Source organism: Canis lupus, chromosome 16 (genome assembly GCF_011100685.1).
Source record: "Canis lupus familiaris isolate Mischka breed German Shepherd chromosome 16, alternate assembly UU_Cfam_GSD_1.0, whole genome shotgun sequence".
In the NCBI taxonomy this organism is placed as follows: Eukaryota; Metazoa; Chordata; class Mammalia; order Carnivora; family Canidae; genus Canis; species Canis lupus.
The window spans coordinates 34654488-34671662 of record NC_049237.1 but is presented as its reverse complement, the minus strand read 5'-3'; the positions used below and the strand labels follow the sequence as shown (position 1 = coordinate 34671662).

Sequence of the window (17175 nt, the reverse complement as noted above, 5' to 3'; positions counted from 1 at the left end):
GTATCACCATTAAGAAAACTCTCCAGTTAGAAAGGGAGGGGAAAGGGGCACCTTGGTGGCTCAGTGGGTTAGCATCTGCCCTCAGCTCAGGTCATGATTCTAGGGTCCTGAGATTGAGCCCCATGTCAGGCTCCCTGGTAATGTGAGGAGTCTGCTTTTCCCTCTCCTCCTTGTTTCTGCATGCTCTATCAGAAGAATACATAAAATCTTTAAAAGAGGAGGTGATTTTCTCCCTCCATTTCTAGGTGATGACACTAAGGCATTGAAGAATGACATTGTTTCAGGCCAGTGTCAGAACATTGGGTGGGACCTAGATGTCCATAATTTCCAGTATTGCACAGAGCTTTACAGGAATTATTTTATTCTCATTGGTAATCATTCATTGAAGTTTTTCGCTATGCTAAGAATTTGCTGGTCCATATTGAAAACTTGAACCTGAACGTTTTTGTTCAAGAAGAAAAATAATTAAACATGTAACAATGTTTTAAGTAAACAAAATCTCCCCTAACTTTCTGGACATGTCATATTACAGGTTTTCATGTATTCTGTGTAAGTAGTGAGAACCAGGGCTCTTGCTGACCTTTTTTCTGAAAGACCAGGATTTACTGGTGTGTTTATTTTGTCACCATTCCGGTTTGACTCTAAGGAAATGAAAACATCTTCCATTTGTTCTTTATTTCCAAAGGGCATCCGCTTCGATCCTGAAATTCCGCAAACACTACGACTAGAGTTTGCTAAGGCAAACACGAAGATGGCCAAGAACAAATTAGTAGGGACTCCAAACCCCAGTACTCCTCTTCCCAACACTGTACCTCAGTTCATTGCCAGAGAGCCATGTAAGTTGATCTACTTTTCATTTAAAAAAAAAAAATAAAAGAATAACTGAGAATTGTTTGTGTGCTGCACGTGAAATTACACCACAGGACATAGAGCTGGCTGAGTGTCATTTTCCGTTTCTGTGAAGAGGCTGTGGATTCTTGCTGTCTGAATTCCAAATACAGTAATCTTGTTGATGATTGACTGTCCCGAAAGGTGGTTCGGTTAGATTAAATCTGTAACTACTACAGAATTTCGTTTGATGTTTTGTAGATTTTCTTAATGTCATCTTGACCTTATCATGAGGGTGTTCTGTTTGCCTGGGGTACGAATCCTCCTTTATTCCCCCATCCCTGGACAGGAAGGCTGGTTCTCAACATCTACTCCATTTGTTGAAGAACATCAATTCTGTGGCTTGGGAAAAGAAAATATTAAAAGTGAAAGAAGCAGATACTAAGTTCTGTTTTTGAGAAGAATTGAGCCTATAAATCTAGAGAGAAAAGTAAACATACACGAAGAATTTGTATGTTGGAACAATCAGTTCTAGCAAACTAATACTGGTGAATTTAAGGAAATCTAGGGCTTTGTGTTTTAAAGTAATTGGGTAAGGATACTGACTAATTGCTAAACAAGTGTTTTACCCCACCTAATGAGCTTATTCCCTTAAATGGCCAGGCTATGGTTTTGCCTTTGATTGAATAACTTGAAAAGGTTGTCTTAATTTTCTTTCTTAAGCTCAATCAGCATAAGTGAGGCGTGAGATAGGCCTTAACTTTTCCTTTCATTGCATAGCTATATGTGATTTAATATGGCAGGGGATTCAAGGAATCCCAAGTGATTTGCTGTTATTTGGAATATTTTTGCTCTTTCGTTCTTGATCTTCTTTCCAAACCACATGATCTTGATCATCTTCCTGCTTTCCTTGACAATGCAGTATGTTCAACTTTTCGTACTGAAATTGAAGGGCACATGAGTTTCTTTCTTCCCCCATGTCATGTGTGTGTCAGATTTAATCAGGTTATTGTGGAAGTTAGAGCCATTATGTAGCCCTATAACTCTTGAGAAAGCTGCTGCTTGTCAGTGGAAACTAACAGATAAGAGTTTTCTCCCCCAGCATTTTCTAAAATTTTTCTGTGAAGCCAGAAGTCATAATAGAGAAAAAAATATTTGTTCTTCTAGGTCTAGGGAAACTTGAAACCTTTTCTAAACAGAAGTTTCATTTTATGGTACAGTTGCACTACAGGAAGATGAGTGGACATTCCTTACATAATTCTGTATCCTTAAAGCATCTAGGACAGTACCTTTTGTATATTGCATATATTTAATAAATAATAGTGATAAGTAGATAGATTAATATTTTAATTTGGTTATTTGCAGAATTGCTCCATTTGTATGCCTCTTCATTTCCCTCTGAAATGTCTTCGCTCTTAAGACATCAGAAAAGAGTATTTGTAAGATACCTTGATTTAGAAAAGGCAACCTAGAGTACCTCTTTAGTTTTCTAGTGAATTTTCTGACTCAGATCTGAGAGTATTTTAAAAAGATTAATTTAGACATCAAGTATAATGCTGAAAATACTTGATCCTTTCAATTCTTTATTGAATACTTTTGTTCTGGGTCCTCAATTTTTTTTTTTTAAATCTGTTTCAAAAGCTCTGAAATTGGTAATCTGGGAAGCTCTGAAATTGGTAGTCTGGGAAGTGATAGCCAGTTCACAACAGGGTACACAAAAGCAACAGAGATGAACAAACTGGAATCCATAAGTCTCTAGAGTTGTAGGAGAGCTTAGAGCAACATTTATTAGAACACAGCTCTGGCCAGCTCTACCCACCTCCCTTCCCTGTGCACAGAACAGCTCAGAAGTGGTCAGATAATTTCCATGGCATAGTCAAAACTCGCCTGGGCTGCTCGTGGCAAAACAAACGAAGTGTAAAACAAACAAAAACAGCAGTATATTCTTGAGAAAATAAAAGCATGATTTCTCTTAACATAGCTCCTTTTTACGGCATAGGGGTCTTGAAGAACAGCAATTGCACTCTCACTCATATTGACTTTATCATCCATTACAGTTCCCTTTGGGAATTATAAACTTCCCTGTCACATATGCAGAATTGTTTTCCTGAAAGCACACTGCAGACTAAGAACACTGGTGGTTCTTTACTGGCAATTCCAGTTGATCGGTGTTCAAGGTGGTAGTTCAATCACCGGTAGGAGTAGACTGCAGTGGAATCTTCAATTTTTGGGATTGAAAAAACCCTATAGGACTGCCTGGTTGGCTCAGTCAGTTAAGTGTCCAACTCTGGATTTCAGCTCAGGTCTTGATCTCAGGGGTCCTGAGATTGAGCCCCTCAAAGCTCCATACACCATACTCTGCTTGAGGATTCTTTCCCTCCCTCCCTCTGTCCCTTCTCTCACTCGCTCATGCTGTCTTTCTTTAAAATACTTCTAAAAAGAAAAAAACCCTATGGACTTTTCTATTGTAGAGGTTTTTAATATTTCATTTTGTTGATGTTTTTATACAGTTGTAGCTGAAACCTATTTGCTGTCACTAAAGGAAGAATGTGCTAAGATTCAGTTATACAACAAATACTTGAACTCTCATTTCTCAGATACCTGTTGAACTCTGCTGAGCTCTCAGTGTGCTAGAAACTGGGGAAGAAGGGAACTGGTTGCTGCCTTAAAAGAGCTGGCAGTCCAAGGGATTGGTAGTGGTCAAAGTTGTCAGCTAACTTAGCCCATATAAAGGATGTAAAAGCTTTTTTTTGCAGCTTGTCCCGCAGATCAGACTGTCTTACTTGCCACACACCTGCTCTGTTTCTGCAGAGCATGACAAATGAGAAAACTAGGGATTGTACTTGCCAAGGGAAATGATGACTTAGAGTGGAGAACCTTGGCTTTAGACTTGAAGATGTCAGAATTCTGCTCCTGCCAGTCATTATCATGCTTGTCAAATCATTGTCAAATTTGACCTTAAAGAAACACATTGAACCTTTGCCATGCTCCTGTTCTCTCCGCTATAATACGGGAATAATACCTTCTTCACATGCTTCTTATGAGAGCTAAATAAAGTAAGATCCTAAGGTTGTGTTGAGGAGTAAGTGGCTGTAATGGATATAGGTAGAGCACCAGTCAGACGTAAAGTAAAATCTTAATTAAAAAAAAAAAAAAGTTGCTTTTTTCTCCTAATAGTTAAAAGTAGGCATTGACCTTCTGAGGCTTCATCACTGTGACTGTAGTCAGTTGTCTTTGCAAATTAGGAGAAAGGATGAATGAAACTGTCATACGCAGTCTCAGGAAAGTGTTATACTTTTCTAACGAAGTTTTTTTTTTTAGTTTCAACTTCTTGTTCCCTTGTATATAATGAAGAAAAATACTGTGGAAAAAGTAGGAAGTAAGAGATTTAGAAAAATTGTAAATTATATAAAATTCTCAATTATGCCTTTGCTGATACAGCAGAGTAGTGTTCTGTAGTTGAACTCTACTCTAGAGATGAAAACCGAGCAAGTGACTGTATCTTTGAGTTTTATTTTTCTCATCTATAAAATGACGATACTCTGTGCCAGACACTGCAACATTTTATGTGAATTGGATTCTCAATAGCACTATTTTACAGTTGAAAAGCAGGCCTTGGAAAATCCAGTAATTTTAAGGTTACCTGGTCATCGGATGTTATATATGATATTGAAATCCCAGCTGCCAGTGGATCTAGATGTAAGTGTATCTGAAGATAAAGTCTTTAAAGACATGATCAAATTAAGCAAGGCCATTAGGGTGGGCCCTAATTCAATATGACTAGGTTCCTTAAAGATGAGCAGGGATGTGTTTACACAGAAAAAGCCAGGTGAGGATATGGCAAGAAGGAGGGCCAACTGCAAGCCAAGGTACAGAGGACTCAGGAGAAACCAGACCTGTCCCCACCTTGGTCTTAGAACTTGTAGCCTCTAGAACTGTGAGAAAATTAATTTTTATTGTTTAAATCACCCAGTCTGTGACATTTTGTTATGGTAGCCTGAGCAGACTAATATGTCAAGTGATAGAGCCTGGATTGAAATTCCGATCTATTACTTTTAGTTTTGTGTATTTGGTCTAGTTACTTAATCTCTCTCTCTCTCAAATCTTTAAAAAAAAATTTAACTAATACTCTTATTAAATACCTGGTAAGCACACACCTCTTGGTGAATAATCAAATCACTTCCTTGTTTTCCTGCCATACCACTGGAATTTCCCATTTATCCAGTACTGACCCTGGCTATGTGGAAGTGAATTTTCTATCTGAATGTTTAGAAAACTACGTAAAGTACCAGGGCAAGGGCCTCCTGGGGACAACACTCTGTAAGCCTGAAATGTGATAACTTTCATTTCTGTGGGATAAGGCCATTCAGGGCCTTATCTGAAACTCCATGTGCCCCTGAAACAGAGTTGGGGTACCTGCCTTTTTCTAAGAAGCATACACAGCATGAGCCATCTGAAAGACTCAGGTGCCTGTCCAGTCCCTGGCTCTGCTCAAAAATGTGCAGGTCTGGGGTCCTGTGTCGTGTCTCCCTCCCTCCCCCCACAACCCTGCCCCAGCAGCAGGTGCTATGTATCCCATACCTGCCTTCCTCAAGTGAGGTCGTTTAGAAAGCCAGCGACTGGCTGGCTTGATCAAGCTGGTTAGAGGGAGGCAAGGTGAAGACAAAGTTGTAGGTGTTCTGTGGGCGTGAGGGCAAGACTGTTTTTATGAAAAGCAAGTTCCTTAGATGTTTGTGTTTCATATTACACGATGCAAAATAGTTTGTTTTCTCTGAAGATAGAAATTGTACTTGCTTCTCAAGGGAAACATTTCTTGAAGTTCAGAAAAATACAAAGAAGAAAATTCATCAAATTCTACCAGAGATAACCACCATTAACAATTTGGTGTATATCCTTCCACAACTTTTAGTATGCATTCAATAAAATAATGGATTTCTATCCAGTTTTTGAATTTCAGAATCATTTAACTTATCCTTTTAAGATAAAATTCAGTGAGATTAAATGGCCTGTAGGGCCAAAAATAGTACCTGGACTCTCATGGTCTGTTGCCACAGGTTCTGTGTTGCCTTTGCTGGAGGATACTAATTCACAGTGACACAGATCCTTTGCTAGAATTAGAGCAGGAGGAGTGGTGGTAGACCACTGGTAGATTATCTAATGTCCCAGGTGAGCACAGCCAGCTAGCTCCTGGAGTTCAGGTGGTTGAATGAATAAACTGGGATTTTATTAAGTGGATAGGAAGAAAGGAAATAGCTATTTATTGAGCTACTATTCTAACTTCCCCCAAATCACACAGCTCATTTTAGGCCTAATTGCTGGTCTCACTGCACCACTTTCTGACTTAGAGCCCACAGGTGCTTTCGGCTCTATTTGTTTTTAAGGTATTCCTTAGGGGGTGTTTTAAACTCACCCCAGCCTTGGAGCACCCAGGTGACTTGTCGTTTAAGCCTCCAACTCTTGATTTCAGCTCAGGTCATGATCTCAGGGTCATGAGTTCAGGCCACATGTTGGGCCTCACACTGGGCGTGGAGCCTACTAAAAAATGAATGCATAAATAAAGTTTCCTCATTTTCAAATGTCAGTAACTAATTGAAATTTTTCTTTAAAATACAATACAGAAGGGCATCTGGGTGGCTCAGCTCAGTTGGTTAAGTGCCTGATTCTCGATTTAAGCCCAGGTCCTATTCTCAGGGTCATGAGATATCAAGCCCCCAATCAGGATCCACACTGAGTATGGAGCCTGCTTGGAGTTGTCCCTTGCCTTCTCCCTCCCCACCGGCCCTCCTTGACCATGCTCTCTCTAAAACAAATAGCTCACTTAAGTCTTTAGAGAAGATCGTATTAGAGACCCCTGAGGCCTGCAAGAGATTATAAGGAAAAGATTTCAGATCACGTCACTACTCAGTGAAAGTCAAGCTTCCATATAACTCTGTAAAGCATAAGTTTGTTTGTTTTTTTTTTTTAAGATTTTATTTATTCATGAGAGAGAGCGGCAGAGACATAGAGGGAGAATCAGGCTCTGTGCAGGGAGCCTGATGCAGGACTCTATCCCAGGACTCTAGGATCACACTCTGAGCCAAGGCAAACACTCAAAGGCTGAGCCACCCAGGCATCCCTGTAAAGCATAAGATTTTGATGGCCAACATGCATTAACTGTAAAGTTGACCAAATTGAACTACTGATGGCTTTTAGTTTGGTGTAATTCATTCTGAGTTATTTCAGAAAATGAGTGACCGTTTTCAACAGTTGAGGTATTTTAGTTTAATGAATAATTGCATCATCAGCAAAGATGAGGATATTTGACTTTAATCTATAGTTGAATGACATGCCGTTTACTCAAGTGTTTCACATCATTCAGATAGAAATGGAATGGAAATGGGCATGAATGGAAACAGGCAACAATTCAGCTCTGTTTTATATTGTTTCAGATCCTAAGACTTCATCTGCTCAACCTTCTTGAAACAGTGATAGTATGAAATCAGCATATATCCCTACTAATTTATGGTTAAGTAGACCGTGTATTCACTAGGTGGTCCCCCTTTGTAAAGTCCCAAAAGACTGATGAGCAGTCCACATAAAATTTTCACACAAATCAGACCTCACCTGCTCTTTATATAAAGGATGGGATTGAGAGGCCTGGTCCTGCAATTGTTTGAAAGTAAAACTAAAACAGAAATAGGAGGGATTGTCTGACTGGTATTGGGTCTCTTATTTAGGGAGATAAAAGGTTTGAGTCCCTTTTAAGGAAAATCCTTGGAGACAGGTATGTTGACCATGTGAATCACAATCTGGGTTTATCTGCATTTGAGAAATAGGCTCAATATCCTTTTTTTCCCTTGAATCTTCTCTTTGCAAAATAGTTTCATTTCACTTTGTAAAGTGACCATACTTAATCCCATTGTGGTGTTAGTGGAGGAATACATAAATTTAATGGGTTAAAAGTACACACTTTCCTACCATCTAGAAATAACTACTGTTAATGTTCTGTCATTTATCTTTCTACATACGTTTCTATCCTTTTATACAGATGTGTATAAAAAATAAAGTGTGTGTCAGGTTATCTTTGGTTTAGTTTGGTTACAACAGACAATCACACTGTCCTCATACCTCACTTATCTCATGACCAGTTTTCCATCCAGGGCTGTATACCCTAAGTGACTTGAAATGTCATTAGGAAGTACCATAGGGATGTGGTGCTGCTAGGAAGGAAGCTTCCCTCTTCCCCAAGCCCCCACCTCACTTCTGCCAAGTTTTGGGAAAAGAAATCCATGGTAGTGAAGTCACAAGTTATTATTTCACCTATTTTTCTTACCCAGTCCTTGCTGGTAAGGGTTTTGATGGGAGGGAGAGCCCAAATGTGAAAAGGAAGTTGTGGATGATGGCAGTAATGGGGAGTCTTTGGGTGGTCAGAGGCATTGGGAAGTGGAATAAGGAAGAGGGGCCAGGAGATGGACACAGGGAAGAAACCAGGAGGCAGTTGCCTGTTAACTAGAAAAGAAACCAGGGCATCAAAGTATGGAAGCTGGAAAAAAAAAAAAAAGTATGGAAGCTGAGCTTGCAGGATCGTGTTTGCTTAGATCATGTGCCCCATTCCCTCTGAAGTGGCTCCACAGTAGGCCTGTGGAGGGATTCTGTCTTTGGCTGTGCATCCGTTTGAAGCTACCAGAAATGATGTTCATAGAAACATACCAGTGGTTTCCCTTCTGGATATCACGTCATTATGATTGAGTGACCCACTGAGCATTCTCTCACCCCCACCACCACCGGGTGTTTGCAGGCCCGATTCTCCCATGATTGAGAAAGGCCCACTGTCAAGAATCAGGACATGAATTTAACACTCAGGGTGTGTGTAAGGGTGCCGGGTGATTAGGTCCCTGGACATCCTGAGAAATAGAAACATGAAATAAAACTGCAGTCTATGAGGACAGCAAAATACTCTTAGACACCAAGATACCTTAACTAATGTTTGTTTCCACATATGACCCGTTCTGACAAAGCAAAACTATTGTTTTCCTTTAAAAAAAAAAAAATTACTGCACCAATGTTGACAGCCCACATTTGCCTTGATCTTCTCTTTGAACCTGCACACATTCCTAGTTTTTGCTCAGTGTGAATAATTTTTAATAACCAAATTTAACAATAGTATTAAAATAATACCTAGGTAATGGATGTGGTAAGAATTTTTTTTTTTTTTTAAAGATTTTATTTATTCATGAGAGAGAGAGAGAGGGGCAGAGACACAGGCAGAGGGAGAAGCAGGCTCCATGCAGGGAGCCCAATGTAGGACTCCATCCCAGGTCTCCAGGATCAGGCCCTGGCTGAAGGCGGCGCTAAACCGCTGAGCCAACTGGGCTGCCCAGGAATGGTTTCCATATAGATAAATACGGTTTTATGTGGGAGGTGAGTTATTGCAGCACTGTGCAGATCAGCGAGTCTGATCCAATTATTTACATTACAGTTTAATGAGGAGCCTATCTTTGATTAGCAATGGCTATTAACATTTTGCTTTGAATTTGTTTCTTGTTTAATCATTGATTAGCTATAAACAAAGGCCTTAAGAACTCAGGAAGTCAAATCTCCTTGGAAATCACAGAATTCTTCTGTAATGCAAATAACTGCCTCAACTTTCATGTTTTGTAAACTCAAATTATTCATTACATCTGCAGAGAAATGAAAGAATAAAGGAGTTAATTTACTGGGACATTCCAGAAGAAACAGCTACCATAGACTTAATTCTTTTAAAGCCATGTACTCTACTCACTCATTAAAAGGAAGGCATTTCTTAACTTTTGTTAAAGTTTGATGCAGATTCCCTGTTTCTTCCCTTCTTCCTTTTCACACATTTGTAAATCCTCAGATAAAGAGGTGCCTTTTCTTGTACAGCAGTTTTCAAAGTATTTGTCTGCCAACCTTTGGTTGATCTCCAAGACCCTTTCAGGGAGTCCCCAAGGTCCAAGTTGTTTTCATGAAAATAGTTGATTTTTCTTACTGCATAACAGTGGGCACAACGACTGGCACCATAGCCCATGTCAAGACAGTGGCAGCAAACTAATGGCTATTGTATTCTTCACTGTCCCATGCTCTCTGCTTAAAAAAAAAAAAAGTTTCACCTAAGAATGTCCTTGATGAGGAAGTAAAAAATATTTTTATTCAATCTCAATTCTTGATCACAAGTCCTTTTGTGTTTTTTTTTTGGTTTTTTTTTTTTGACAAAATGGGAAGGATACATATTACCATATTAAAAATTAAAACAAAATTTTGAAATATTTACTAATTCATTTAAAAAATATAGCCTCATGGAGCTAGGTAGGTTGTAAAGGAAGGGGTATTTTAATATCTTTTACAGGTAATTGCAGATACTCCTTTTTTACATTACACCAAAAGATTTGTTACACAGTGAAATCTGAAACTTTGAGCTGTTTGTATAGTTACATTAAATTCTATTTTTTTAATTTATTTTTTTAAAGATTTTATTTATTTACTCATAGAGATGCAGAGAGAGAGAGACAGTAGCAGAGACACAGGCAGAAGGAGAAGCAGGCTCCATGCAGAGATCCTGACTGGGACTCGATCCAGGGTCTCCAGGATCACGCCCTGGGCTACAGGCGGTGCTAAACCGCTGCGCCACCGGGGCTGCCCCTAAATTCTATTTTAGATGGATCTTTTACCCATGCTTGATTTTATAATATAACACATTGGTCATTTGGAAAGTATTTGTTCACTGAATTTTGCTGATACTCCAGATGTCTACTCATTCACTAATAATCACCACTGATCTCACCTGTAAAGCCATGGTTTCTTTTTAATACACTACAACCTATACAATACCTTGCAACAGATTGAATTAAAAGCCAATCAAAGAATCCAGTTGTCTTCTATTACACCAGATATTAAAGAGGTTCGCAATAATGTAGGACTGAAGTGTTTGCTTATTTGTTTTGGTGTACGTAGTTTTTTTCACAAAACATACCCTATTTATCTTAATAGGTAATGGGGTTTTTTAAATGAATTGATAAATGTTTTTAAAAATTGTTTGAATTTTTAATATGATAGAAGCCACATAAAAGTTCTTTTGGGTCTTTAATAGTTTTTGGGCATGGAGAACCTGCAGTCATGGAATGGCTACTATAGCTGTGGGACAGGTGACTTAAGTTTACAGCAGCTGAAGCCATTCAGAACTAGACTGCAGGCTTCTATTTATGCCACTTACTCTCTGGAGACCATCTCAAGAATAGCTGCATGTGTGGTGGTTTGAAGAGCTGGATGATATGCTTCCCATTCATTTCTCAGAGAACTTCCTTGGGGAAATGGATCTGGACTGAGTACCTTTCAAAACTGTCTAACCCTCCCCCAACCCCATTACCAACTGGAATGCAAGTTCACTTCAAGAAACTTGGAAAAGATGAAAAACAGGACAGATTAATGTTTCTAAGTTTCTAAACCTAAAGACACGTGCTATTCTATTGTATTTGCATTGTGTTTTTTTTAACATGCAATTTTACAGATGAGATATATTTTTAAATACAGAGGTTTAAGGCACCTTAACAGTCATTGTTTTTTTTTTTTATTTTTTATTAAAGATTTTATTTATTCATGAGAGACAGAGAGGGAGGCAGAGACACAGGCAGAGGGAGAAGCAGGCTCCATGCAGAGAGCCCGACATGGGACTCAATTCCGGGTCTTCAGGATCAGGCCCTGGGCTGAAGGCGGTGCTAAACCGCTGAGCCACCTGGGCTGCCCTCATTGGTTTTTTAATAATATAACTTTTAATGTAACATAATATCTGTTTGGCCTGAGCCTGGAGCCCAGGGACTTGAACTCATGACCCTGAGATCTATACCCCAACTGAAATCAAGAGTCAGATGCTTAACTAACTGAGCCAGCCAGGACACTAGTATGTGTATTTTTTAATGGAATGCAAAACATTATTTCACATTGCACCCCAGAGATAAGCATTTTAACATTTGTGATGAATAGCCATACAAAGATACACATGTTTGGGAAGCTTGGGTGGCTCAGCTGTTGAGCATCTGCCTTCAGCTTAGGGTATGATCCTGGAGTCCCAGGATCAGCTCCCACATGGAGCTCCCAGAAGGGAGCCTGCTTCTCCCTCTGCCTCTCTCTCTCTCTCTCTCTCTTTTCTCTCTCTGTCTCTCATGAATAAATAAATAAAATCTTTGAGAAAAAAAAATGCACATTTTATATATTTGACTGGGTTTATACATTACATGCTGCTCTTATACCTGCTTTCATTCTCCACTCAAGGCCTCATTTTTGTGTATCAGTAGACGGATAGCTGAATTGACTGTAACATGAAACCAAGTTCTTTTCCTTGGGGAAAAGTCTGGCAAAAGTGGTGGTGGTTTGGAGAGTAAGAGAAGTGAAAATCCAGGCTTGTGGTGCAAATGCATGTCCTCTATCATCTTTACATTCCACAATGTGTAGCCACTAGAATTTGAGCTATCCTGAGAAACTATGGAGTTAGAGCCAGAAGCAGCATCTTGGTTTGAACAAAATAATCTAATTAGTGGCTGAGGGTGAAGGAGTGTCTTTCTATCCTTTAATTAAATATCTCTCCAGAGGTCAAGGAGATCAAGCTGGTCAAACATTAACAGCTCAGTGCAGGAAATTATGGTGAGTTCCTGTTTCAGTTTTCTCACTTGAGTTTAGCAAACACTTGGAGGTGAGAGATAAAAAGCTGAATAAGGTACAGTTCTGCTCTCGAGGTGTTCACGCTTTAGTAATGGAGACAGGCCTGTAAATGACTGCAGTGGAAGGCAGAGCAAGTGCTAAACTGTTCTGAAGGTCTTGATAATGCTGGTAATTAGGGAGAAGGGAATGATCTGGAGGTGTGTTAACCTTGTATCTGAAGATGAGCAACATCTCAGTAAGAGATTATGCAGAAGTAATCTGCAGACTGAAGGAATGGCTTCTGTGCAGATCAGACCAGAAAGTGTAGGAAGGAAGGGATTGAAGAAGAGCTTGCGGTCTGGTGAGGCCAGAGAGGTACACAGAAGGAAATAGAGGGTGACCACACTGGACTGGAGTGGGCTATTGTGCCAAATTCAGGAAAACCATAGGTACCAGGTGAACAGGATGAGACTGTTTCTGGTTATTTAGTCCTTCACAGAAGGCATCTTACCAGCACAATGCTTTAGTCGTCCCAGATATACATTTATGGTTTAAGCAAGCTGATAAAGGAGGCTGGATTAGGGGCGGGGGTTAAAATGACATGCACTTACTGTTTCACAGATGCTATAGGTTAGAATTCCAGGCACAGGTTTCCTGGATGGGTCCCCTGGTCATGGTCTCACAAAGCTGAAATAAATGTGTTGGCTGGTCTGCAGTTGCACCTTACCTTCTATGCCCACATGGTTTGGTAGATTTCAGAGTCTTGAGGTCATGAGTAATTGGTTAGGAGTATGATTTTTTTTTAATCTGTCATTTAATTGAGTCACTGCCATGGGCCAAGTGAAGGCACATGTGTGCATTATTGCTAACCCTTGTAAAAACTTCAAGGCAGCATTGTCTCCATTTGACAGATGGAGAAAAGCCTGCAGAGAAGGAGTGGAATGCTGTTTTGTTTTGGCTTTAGAAGGCTGAATTTATTTGAAAAGGAAAACCTTTATTCTCATTTCTCAGGCAGCCTTGGTGGCGCAGCGGTTTGGCACCGCCTGCAGCCTGGGGTGTGATCCTGAAGACCCGGGATCGAGTCCCACATCGAGCTCCCTGTATGGAGCCTGCTTCTCCCTCTGCCTGTGTCTCTGCTTCTCTCTCTGTGTGTCTATGAATAAATAAATCTTTTAAAAAAATCTCATTTCTCTGTGACTTTAAGGCAGGGGTAGGCATGTTTGCACAACAAAACTCTGATGAAAACATCTCCTGGATAACTTAAATCACCTACCACTTAGGATCCCATCTCCATGGACTCTGTGTCTACTTGGCAACTTTACAGAAGGAACTTGTTTTTTGGCCACAATACAGAAAAGATTGGTGTCTTGAAGGTTTGTTTTATTTCTGTTTGGGGGGGGGGGGGAGTATGTATCCCTCTCTATTGTTTTCAACATACCAAAACATTGAGAGAATCCTATAATCAACCCCAGAAACTCATCATTCATATTTAAGTGTTATCAGGATTACACCACAATTTGTTTGCTTTTTAAAATCTCTAGCTTTTCTCTGCCTCCTCAGGCTTTTTAGTCTAATTGTTCAAACTAGGGCCATATATTGCATTTAGTTATGTCTCTCAGGTGTTTTTTCTACCAGAGCAGTCCCCTTCCCCCTCCTGTCCCTTTTCAATGCCAGTGTTTTGTTGAGAAAAGAAAAAGGATCTGCCTTCCTGAGAAAAAACCCTCCTGGTTATTTTTTTGTCGTTTGCTTTCTTTAGGTGTATCTGTCTGCACTTTCCGGCGTCCCCTCTATTTACTGCAGATTAAAAAAGCTTGATTAGATTTGGAAAGTTTGGTTAAATTCAGGGTCACCTTTTTGGTCAAGAATCCTGGGTAGTGCCCTGTGCTTCCCGTGGCACTCCATATGAAGTAACCAGTGTTTGGGTCATTCTGTGTGGATGAAGATGGGCTGTGTTGAGGTAGTAATGGTGTGATGCCTCCTTTGTAAAGGTTCCGGTCAGCTTCATTTTCATGGCTTTATCCTTTGATCTTGACCACATTCCTAATCCTATATGTTTAACCTAAAGTAGTTTTTAAAAAAAAAAAAGGTTGAGGGCAAGACAAGTGATTCTTTCCCTTTCATTGCCACTTCTGAACATAAGGGATTGGTTCCTGGTGATCACTTTTTCTTTCACTTTCCCTGCTTTTGAGCATTGTAATGAACTCAGGTTTCTGTGTTTCAGGGAGTTCGAGTCATTACTTGTGATGTGTGGGGGCAGGGAACCCGAGGCATCTTTTTGAAGGAAGGAAATCCCAGGATTGCCTTGGGTAGGTGGAGCTTTGGAATCTCCATCTTTCATATAGTGATGGGGTTTTCCTGCTGGTGGTTTAGGCTCTGTGCATTGCGCCTTTGTTTGGGTGTTTTCCAAGTGCTTGGATAGGACCTATGTTCTTGGAATATAATGAGTTTCTTTGGCTATTTATCTGGCCAAAGCAACTTTTTATTCATTTTTGGATAACAAATTGCCACTTTTACAACCTTGCTGAGGTTGAGTTTTAGAAAATAGATTGTTGTATTTTGGAGTTTTTAAAATTCTAATTCTAATTAGGAACTGCAGTAGAACACTGAGATTATTAGTGGTTATAAAGGATTGGTAATTTCCTTCTTAATTTTAAGAATATGTGGACAGAAAAGTAATGAAAAATAGTTCTACGCACCCAGTAATTTCCCCCAATTTTTTTTTTTTTTTTAAAGATTTTATTTATTCATGAGAGACAGAGACATAGGCAGGGGGCGGAGAAGCAGGCTCCTCGCAGGGAGCCCGATACTCAGGACTCAATCCCAGGATCCGGGGATCACACCTGGAGCCAAAGGCAGACGCTCAACTGCTAAGCCACCCAGGCATCCCATCCCCCAATTAAATTAAACTAAAAATGGAAAGGTGGGACATGTAACAGAATGCTCATCAAAAAGAAATGAAATTTCATAAAAAGTGTTTTTGAACTATGCACATAAAATAAACGTAAAACAGACTGACCAATTATTTTAACTAGACACTTTAAAAATAAGCTCAGGGAACAGAAAGTTAAATATTTAGATTAGTGTGAAATGTTCGCTTTGTAGCAGTGTGCCATTGATGGGAGTATTCCTGGAACGTGTCTCCTCTGCTTGTTTTAACACCTGACCTCGGTCTCTGGAATGGAATGTATAGATGGGAAGATACTCAGTGATATGGGTGGGTTTGTTTGACATTTTCTCTTTGTATAAGCCCTTTAGTTGTTTCTTTGCAGTCTCCATACTGTTGAAAGTTTGGTGGCTCTATAGAATCAAGACAGTATGGATCTATCATTCCATTATGATCCAAATTGGGTTCACTGCCCTTTTCGTTTTTTGTTCATGAGGAGTAGACTTCCTTCAGGAAGTATGGTGCCTAGTACAAACATGGAAACTTTGTAGGCACTTTGTATAAGAATGCCTATTTTCCTGTCTCTCCCCCTTAGCTGGGGAATATTATTGTATATAAATGGATTCATTCTGTCTGATAGGCAAAAATGGCATGGTGTTTTATTGGTTTATTAATAAAGTTAATTTATTGTCATTGGTCACTTAATTTGAGGTATTTTTCCATTGTCTATTCCTTTTTTTTTTTTTTTTTTAAGATTCTATTATTAAGTAACCTCTACACCTAGTGTGGAGCTCAAATTTACAATCCCAAGATCAAGAGTCACATGTTTTACCAACTGAGCCAGCCCCCACCTCCATTTATCTGTTTCTTATTTTCTTTATTGATGTGTCTATGTAAGAACAGTGCTTTCTTGACTCATGTGGTTTGTTTTCAGTGGCCATTTTTTTCATCATTTGGTTGAAAGGGAGGGAGGCTGATAGTTCGGAGCTTTCTTTTTTCCTCCCCCTCAAAATTAATAATGTGAGCATCCCTCACAGCTGGTGGTTTCTCTTTAAAATAATGATGAACTCTCTGTTTTGTTTGACCTCACTGAGCTGTAGTAGGAGTAAAATGAGATAATGTGCTTTGAAATATATTAAGCATTTCATAATGGCACATTACAAATGGTACCAGAAGGACATGAAGCTCAAGGCTTACATGTAGCATCATTTGGATTGTCATTTGGAATCCGATCCCTCTATAAGTACCTTTTTCTTTTCTTGGTTCCTGGGCTCTTAACGAAGTCCGTAGATTGCATTACACTTAATATAGACAGAAATTGTAGAATCTGTCTCTTGGTCTGTTACTTTCTGGTGAGTGGAGGAATAATCAATAACCAAGAGGCTAAATAAGAAAAGAGAGTTCACGTTTACAACTTGATTGTTATCTTTCCAGGTTACCATTTTTAGTAGTAATCTCCTGATTTTTGAACCTTTAATATGGAAAATTTCAACCATAAAGAAATAGATTCTTAGCATAATATTTTGGGTTTTTTTGACAGTTGGTTGAATCAAGGTCCAAATCTGTAGCATCTCTACATTTGGTCCATCTCTTACAGTGATCTTTGTGTTCTCATTCTTTTTTTTTCTTTGCCGTGTATTTGCTGAAGAACCCAGATTGTTTGTCCCGTAATTTCCTATAGTATGGATGTTGCTGACTGCATCTCTGTGGTAGTGCTTAGCATGGTCCTGTTTCTGAATTCTCTGTAAGTTACAAAGAGTTGCAGATTCAGGTTAGAATCAGGAATGGAAGGCAGTATGTACTTCCATCAGAAGACACATAATGATTAGTTC

The 17175-nt window shown here is 39.4% G+C and overlaps 1 protein-coding gene across 22 annotated transcripts in view; it reads left to right on the top strand.

Moving 5' to 3' along the window:
• The window catches only part of RBPMS (RNA binding protein, mRNA processing factor), a 173209-nt gene that overhangs the window by 108453 nt on the left and 47581 nt on the right, over positions 1-17175 (top strand). For all 22 annotated transcript variants that reach the window (XM_038560204.1, XM_038560187.1, XM_038560184.1 and 19 more), the window contains one exon: positions 686-836. In XM_038560204.1, the coding sequence (XP_038416132.1) occupies positions 686-836 (151 nt within the window). The remainder of the gene's footprint in view (positions 1-685; positions 837-17175) is intronic.